The sequence below is a fragment of the Asparagus officinalis genome, chromosome 10, assembly GCF_001876935.1.
Source record: "Asparagus officinalis chromosome 10, Aspof.V1, whole genome shotgun sequence".
NCBI classification, from domain to species: Eukaryota; Viridiplantae; Streptophyta; class Magnoliopsida; order Asparagales; family Asparagaceae; genus Asparagus; species Asparagus officinalis.
In genome coordinates, this window is record NC_033803.1 from 14,582,585 (window position 1) to 14,591,162 (window position 8,578).

Sequence of the window (8,578 nt, forward strand, 5' to 3'; positions counted from 1 at the left end):
GACATTGTTTTGCAATTCTGAACAAATCATCACGAGCTGCCAATCTTTGTAACAAATTCAAACTTTTTCATGTTAAATTTGCAGAGGCACATACTTACATGTCGACAAGCTCCCTCCCACAGGACAAATGAAAAGGTTAGAACCTGCAATGTTACAATAAAGAATGTAAGATGCCTACCAAGCTAACATGGTCACGACAAACCAAACCAAAAGTGGCCTTGGTTTCAGGAGTCCATTGTTATCCATGATAGGACCTGATAACAACTAAAATTTATGAACCAAATAACCCCTTTATTAAAGTTTTATGTCACAAAAAAGCAGCACAACCAACATTTTCCACACCCACCCAATTACATCAAGCTAAACCTCCACAAACTCTATGAAACACATTGCACATACTTTAGCACATGGCTTATGCGCTTGCCATGACTACAAGATCTCTATAAAACACATTGCACATACTTGTACACCTCTCCATGCTTCAAACATTCATGTATAAGATAAACAAAACTACAGAGTTACAAGATCTCGAAACAATTCTTCAACTCCCAACTTCGAAATCCATGCTCATAGTGCAGAAACGTAATCATCAAATTCTTGCTGGATTGAAACGCCCATAAAAATGCTGATGAAGAATTAGCTTTGGCTGATGCAATCAATGGTTTGATATCAATCCTCACCATCATTAACACTGGTAAAAGGCTATTTTTGTACATTTGACCTGTACAATGAAGGAAGCCACTTGCCAGTTTAATCTCCAACAAGTTTAGACTTGAGTTCCTAAGGAACTGTCAGTTTTTAGCTAATTCCATGCTCATAAAAATACATTGAGGATACCAACGTAAACCCAATAATCATTTTTTTTTTCTCTTTGTTGCTACGAAGTTTGTCGCAAGATAACAAAAGTCCATAACAACCCTATTCTACTATCACTATCTAGGCTTTTGGCTACTGAAGCTAGAGAGGCTCTCTTCTCCATCAGCAATAACTCCACTCGCTGCACACAAATTATTTCTACAACCCCTTTTCTGATTTCTCGGATTATAAAGAAGTTCAGCATCGGGGAACGAAGAGTTATTAGGGATATCCAAGAGCAAATCATGGTCAGAACTATCATCTGTGAATTGAAGAGAGCAGAGCAAAGAGCTCCTCTCGGGTGTAGCAAAGATCGTTCTTGGACTGAAACAAGTTCCATCATTATCAACAAATTCCTCAGCATCATATATTGTTCTTGAGTTTGTTGAGTTGGGCTGAAGAGAAACTATTGATTGAGGATTTGTACCACTTCCTCCGGATTTGGCCAGTCTTTTTGGGCTTTTCACGGCACTGTGGAGCTCTGAAATTTAGAATGTAACAGCTTATCCAATTTGTTACAAGTAATAGTATTGTTTGCATGAACGAAGAGACACAAACAGAAAAAGAAAAGGGAAAAAAACTATAAAGGGTCCTCTATAGAAAATCAAAGGAAAGGAGAAGATAATATGTATCCCAAGATACATTTTAAAGTTGGTGATTTCACTGATACAATATTCTGATGGCACTACCATTTTCATTGTTTGCGCTAATAGTTATTGATTGACGCTTATCTGATTTAAAATTGGTAGTGAGACAGCTCTCATGCTTTCTCTTCCTGCCCGTATGATTTTGAATAGAAGGCCCTCTATAGGATCTTTTTCTCAAGACTAATATGTGCAAGGTAGAAATTTGAGGAAGACCGACCTGAAAGATGCAGACTCTGGGAGTCTCCAGCCCTCTTAAGGGACGTGAAATTGGAGTGTTCAAGAGAAATAGATCTGCTTGCTATTTCCTTTCTTCCGAAATTCTGTTTTATTTTAATATCCTAAAGCCAAGTGAAAAGTAATCAGCTCACTGCTCAAAAGGACATGAATAAGTTCAAAATACAATCTGAATGGCTCTACTCTCAGATCATACCTTCAGCCTTTTATAGTGTTCAACCCATGTAGGTCTCGAGAAATTCTGTAATACAAGCCTCTTCAAAATCCTATAATCTCCATTGTCTGTTCCTGAAATGGACGACTCAAAGATTCCTTCTCGAAGTAGTTGCTGGAAATATGAGAAAGTCTCCATGAATTGAGAACTGTTAAACATGGTTCTGAGGCTGCAAAATATAGGCAAGAAATATCATACAATATGGTAACATAACAGATTCTTATAGAATAAGAGATGAGCATATATCATGAAGTAGGTGAAGTTACCTTTCAGGATATTTAGCAGTATCTGAAGAAGGAAGATATTTCATCAGTCTCTGTCGTTCTTCATCCGTCATATGCCTCATTGACACCTCAAAGTTAACAATGTCCTACAATTAAAACAAGATAAGCTCGAATATGGAAAATTAAATTAAGAACTATTACATCTTAACAGTATAGATTAATAAATTCTCAAAAAGGTATTGAATTTTTATGTGACGGAACATCATAGAGCACTAGACTTACTTTCAAATCAGTGAAACCAAGGGGTGAGCCTCTATCTCGAAGAAGGGGCAATTTATCAGTGCAAGATATATCTCTGTTGAGGCAGATACAAAGTATTCAGAACTAATCCAACAAATTATTAAGCTCATAAGATAGATATGTATTAAACAAGTTTGAAGATAAGTAAGCCTTTATATTTTTAGGATTAATGCGCTCTAATATCCTAAAGTTTCAGCGATTTTTAACTCTGGTACCCAGAAGTTTAATAATTTTGAAGTTATACCCAAAGTTTCACTCACTTGTAACTTTAATACCTTGTGTCACATCACCATTACATTTGCCCAAAACAAAACTTTCCATTTAACTTTCCCTTTCAATTTAGGGTTACTCGGAATTTTGAATAGTAACGTAATGGAAGGTATGAAACTTGAGTGAACTTTGAGGTATTACTGGGCCAAATTTAAACTTCAGGGTATCAAAGTTAAAAATCAGTGAAACATTTGGTTATTAAAGGCAAATAGTCCTGTGTTTTGAGTAGCATAACGCTTGCAAAAGTAAATACATAAAGAATCACCTTTTTACATTCCCTTGTGCCACATTTATTGTGGAGTTGTTCAATTTTTCAATGCCAACAGCTGCTAACAGCATTCCTTTACTTTCACTATGTACAGGAAAGGATGCTGAACCTGAATAAGCCTCATTGGCTATGCATGACTTATCAATTGGAAATGAGCTTGCTTCTGATTCCTCCTCAATGGCTTTTGGATTAGGATATCTAAGGAGAAAACTTCCATTGCCAATCTCAAAAGAACCAATTGGAGTTTCACCTTCATAGAGAAGATCTTCTTCTGATGATGAAAGATAAGAAGACTGTTGTTTGTGCATTATTGTGTACAAGTCTTTTGTGAGTTTTTCAACAGGAGTGGGCTTAGGGCGCAAGATGCACGTCCTTTTCTTGGATGGCACTTGTGACTCCCAAACATTGGATTGAGCCGAACCTGATGATAAGAGGGGGGGAATAATCATTAAAAGCTAAACTTAAGAGGGCTAAATGACTATGGAGAATGAGGAGCATCATTTACAACTGAGAAATCCTTACACACATTCATTCTGTGATGTAATTTGAATGGATTTAAACAAAAGTAGAACCAATCATTTTATGTTTACTTCCATCAGAAAAACTTATAAAAATGAGAAATTTGAAAACCGGAAACATTTGCAATAGTAGGATATAAACTTATTTCATGAATTCACATCATACAAGGCCATCTTATTTTATAAATACTAGTTAGAAAAGAAAGGGTAAATGGTAGTCAAAGCTTTGGATAGATGATTGAACCACTCTATAATTATGTTGTTCCCTTGTCCACTTGATACTGAAAAGGGAAAAAGACTTAAACTTGGCTACTACATAAGGGGAAAAGGGGAACAACCAAACTTCTCAAACAGCCAAACTCAAGACAATGCTACCTTGTATCTGCAGGAAGCTAGTGGACAATTCGTCCAAAAAAAAATTCTTTAACTAGAAAAAAAAAAGAAATCTAACTCATCCTTCTCTTTTTGTCCATCTTAGTCTTTACTTGTATGTCTTTCTCCTCTTACCCATCCTTCTCTTTTTCATCTTCTTACATCTGAATATTTATATCTTTTTCTTATGTGTGTGTGTGTGTGTGTGTGTGTATATATATATATATATGAAATATGAAGTGGCAACTCATTTTACCAAGAGCTACAAAGAAATAAACTAATGGTGAGGAACAGCTTTCTAGTCACATCAGATCATCTGAAACTTACCAGCTCCATCTCTTGGTAGCTTATTTTTGCTAAATGGCGTGGCATCTCATAACCAATATGCCATACATATATAACCAATTTTTCTATAAGCCATCTCATATGGTTAAACCTTGATCATCACTTAATCCTAGTTCAAGTAGGATTCTGTTTTTTTTATTATCAATTTTCCTACAGAAATACGTGTAGAGGAATATATATATATATAGAGAGAGAGAAACACAACAGAATGGGTTTTTTTTGGGGTACATATATAACCAATTTTTCTATAAGCCCTCTTATATGGTTAAACCTTGATCATCACTTAATCCTAGTTCAAGTAGGATTCTGTTTTTTTATTATCAATTTTCCTACAGAAATATGTGCTAGAGGAATATATATAGATATATATATAGTATATATATATATATATATATATATATAGAGAGAGAGAGAGAGAGAAGAGAGAGAAACACAACAGAATGGTTTTTTTTTTTTTTTTTTGGGGGGGGGGGGGGGGCAGGAAGATGAGGTCGTCTCCTCCTCTTAAATTTGGTGTTTAAAAGTTAAAAGTTAGTAGTGTAGTGGGGTGATACATAGGGGTTTCTTGCTGTACAATCAGTGTGGACATCCTCCTGCTTGTGAGTAAAGAAGAATGTGGCAAATCTACATGAAGGATCTGCATCTGGTAATCTCTAAACTAATTTAAATATTCATTAGAGGTCATGCTAGGGTGTCATTTAATTTCATTGTGCATGATTATAAACTTGATCCCCCTAGATGCGCAAGTTACCTAAATATGACAATGAGCAACCCTCCAAAAATAATCTAGAAAAGAGAGTTCAAAAGGTAGAAAGATGATAGATCTACTAAGGAAATGGCATTCAATGCTAAGGCACAAATGCTAAAGAGATGATAGATCCACGAAGGAAATGGCATTCAATGCTAAGGCACAAATGAAACTAAAGAGCCATAATTCCGATAGCGTGTTGAAAGTGCATTTATCTAGGTTTCTCTACTAATGAAAAGATAATCTATCATGTGGTTAATTAGTTCTTGACAAGTGGAAAAGAAATAGGTTGACATTTAAAGGCATATTCTATATATCATTTAAACCTGTCAAATCACTTGCTTCGGTGGTTCCAAAATGTGCACAACTCTCTGAATATGAAGTTGCCGATCCAGAGCTAGACCGATTGCTCGGGTCCCCCTCTAGAATTTTCCGGAAATTCTGGTCAGAATATGGGATTTCATGTCTTTTTTCCACAGAACCACAGCTCTGCTTTATCTTCTGCAGTCGTTTCTCTTTGGGCTTGAAAGGTATCACTTTGGGCTTGGCCATTTTGAATTCTTCTTGATCAATTGGTTCACGAGCATGAAGAGGGGTGTAGTTAGTCAAAGAACCCTTTGTTCTCCACCTTGAACCACATGCATTGCAGAGAACTGGCTTATCGGGGGGGCCATTTCGCCAAAGAGGAGTAGCTGTTATGAAAATTAATATTAGCATTCGTAAAGGCTATACAGTAGTCATAAATCCTACATAATTAAAGAACAAAGATTTTCATATCAAAGATAACATTCTATCTCAAAATTCCACGAATCCTTGTACCATATAGAAATGAACGAAGCAAGAACGTTTAGTATAACTACGCTCTTATCTTTTTCTTGTTAGATCTTGGGAAATAGAAACATCTTAGATGCATCATATAACTTCTAAAGGTGGTTGTTAGTCTAATCCAGCCAACTTTGAACTTGCAAATAGATACATCTCAACTAATGCAAAATAAGCAACTCAACATAAAATGTAGACCTTGCTTAATTACACTTCAATTTATTTGTTTTGTCACTTTATTAGCAAGCATTATCTCATATAATCGACATAGGCAAAAAGAACAATCAATCTGGTCAACCTTCGAGTTACTATTGGTATCAGATAAGGTAATTTTTTGCATTGTCCTTCATGTTTTTTGTGCATATTCTAGAATTGTCCTCATGTCAGTGTGTCATATAATATCATGCCTTGGTCAGCATTTTCTTCTGCATGATTGATAGCAGATAGCATGATTATGTTGCTTGCAGACAGCCACATAGAAATCACAATGATGATTGAACTAGATATATAGAGCAAAGAGATGTTCAGTTGATTCTACCAGAATGTCATTTTGACAAATAACTGCAAAGCATAAAGATCAATAGGAAAAGCATATGAACTGTACTGACTAGAGAAAACATAAGACATCACCAATATTATGGATTTCCAGATTCAATCTAGACTACCAACTTAAGTCACAGAAAAATTCTGTGTTCAGTTCCTTCAATGAGAAAACAAATAGGTCTTTACAAAATAGTCATGTATGGAAATTTTCGCAATAATAGGCGAAAATATGGAAGAATACATTTTATCTATACAGCTAAGAACAAAGGAATTGAATTTACAATAACAGTCAGGCTGAGTCCAAAGGATGTGCACACCCAATGTGTATTGCTAGAATTTACCACAACTGAGTGGTCGGACGAGCACAAACCCTACTTATTCTATGAGGCATAGTTTACCATACACTTTCACTTTGTTATAGATTAGAAGCACAAAAGTGGGAAGCGGCTGCTATATGATTTTAGCTTAAATTTGTACGTCAAATAAGAATCAATAGCAAAGCTAATGTCTCAATAGTCAGACTCCTAGCAGAAATTACTCCAAACAAGTGCCCCTTATGAATACAATGACAAACGAGTTAATTATATATCCTCAACACATTCCCAATTCTTTGGAAATGTTTGTGAGCTACTACAGTTTCACAACCATTTCTATCATGGGCATTTGTTCGAAGTTCATTTGTCTCACAAGTTAATGTACAATAACACAAAATAATGTTTTCAGCAAAAGGGTTGAAGCCTGAAACAAGGAGAGGTCAACAAGCCACCAAAGGGATTTCAAGTTATAAACATTTGCAGGCAAAAAAAGATCAATATGCTATATTTCGCTTGTCGAATTCGATGACAAATCATCACCAAGAGTTCACACTTGCTCATAAGAGCATTCCCACAAATTTTACCAAATTAAAAAAATAGCCCAACACTTTCTAGTAGATAAACACAAATCCCTATCCAAAATGGGCTTAGAATTCCAATACTGAAATTTGACAGCATACAGAAGATGCAGACAAAGAAAATAGAAGATTAGATGTTCTTCTTCTGAAACAACACATTAATTCTAAACCCAAATTCCAAAAATCAAATAAAAGGATAAAAAGAAAGTAAAGCAAAGATCCAGAGCCTCATAAAAAATTACATGAATCACATCCCACACACACACACAAATAAAAAAAAGAAAAAAAAAGGAAAAATGAAAGAGTGAAATTAAAAACTAAGAAAGAAAGAACAAGAGCTCACTTGTGACACCACAATGGCGGCAAGGTCCATGCTTCCCCATGCCTCCCAACTCCTCCTCAATTTCAAACAAAAATTCAGCAAAAATAAAAAAACCCGAAAAACAAAAAAACGCAGTTCCTTTTATATATCAAAGTCTTAACAAAATTAGGGAAAAAAATTTCTGCAAAATATATTTTTAATAAAACTATGTGGGTGGGTTTGGAGAGGCTTTTTCTGTGCAATCCATAAACTATCTTTTGTTCTTTTTTCTTTCCCCTTCTCCTCTCTCTCTCTTTTTCTCAGTCTGTAGACCCAAAAACAAAGAGGAAAAACACAGAGGCAAAAAAAAGGAGAAATTGAAGAGGAAAAATTTACAGGACTATGATGGGTTTTTAGGTAGGAATCTGTACAATCCAATGGAAGGAGAAGACCAATGGGGGAATCAAAAATTAATGGCAGATGAAAGGAAAAGGAGAGGAGGTGAATAGGTGAGGGGAGCCTTCTCTTTTTTATATTGTAATTTCTTCTCTCTCTTTCTTTCTGGTGACTCCTTATATAGGTGGGACTCAGTGTGAGCTGAGTAAATTACGACTAAATGGGAAACTTTAATTCATTTTTTCTTACACTAATGCATGCTGTTTTCCATATATTCCCTTTAAATCATAGTAATTGTATTTTATTTTTGTCCTTCAAATCATGGTAATTGGTAATTTATATTTCAAATTATTATCATCTTGCAATTTTGCCCCTCATCCTAACTTCAAGAGAGTAAATTCGCAATATTTTGTTAAAATATGTGTTAATAGATGACTAAAAATACTTTCGTTCAAGTTAATTAAAGTTTTTAAAAGTTATCAGTATGGTAAGAATACTATTAATAGACAATTTGAAAGGTTAAAAGATGAAGAAGAAGAGAAAAGAAAGATATATTGTTGTTCTAACAATATTAAGATTACTTATCTTTAAGTTCAATTAACTTAATTAATATTAGTTGAGTTATTTTC

General features: G+C 34.9%; 1 protein-coding gene across 2 annotated transcripts; it reads right to left on the bottom strand.

The window, feature by feature from the left end:
- Positions 271-8,079, bottom strand: LOC109825451 (GATA transcription factor 26-like). Of its 2 annotated transcripts, XR_002242980.1 has the most exons (9): positions 7,596-8,079; positions 5,322-5,687; positions 3,010-3,433; positions 2,457-2,529; positions 2,217-2,320; positions 1,933-2,119; positions 1,720-1,840; positions 728-1,336; positions 271-675 (listed from the first exon to the last, which is right to left on the bottom strand). XR_002242980.1 is itself a non-coding variant. In XM_020392305.1 (8 exons), the coding sequence occupies exons 1-8, from the start codon at positions 7,633-7,635 to the stop codon at positions 933-935; spliced, it is 1,719 nt and encodes a 572-aa protein (XP_020247894.1). In that variant the 5' UTR covers positions 7,636-8,079; the 3' UTR covers positions 271-932. The 2 variants fall into 2 exon arrangements, 1 of the variants encoding a protein (XP_020247894.1); XM_020392305.1 differs by having other exon boundaries at positions 271-1,336.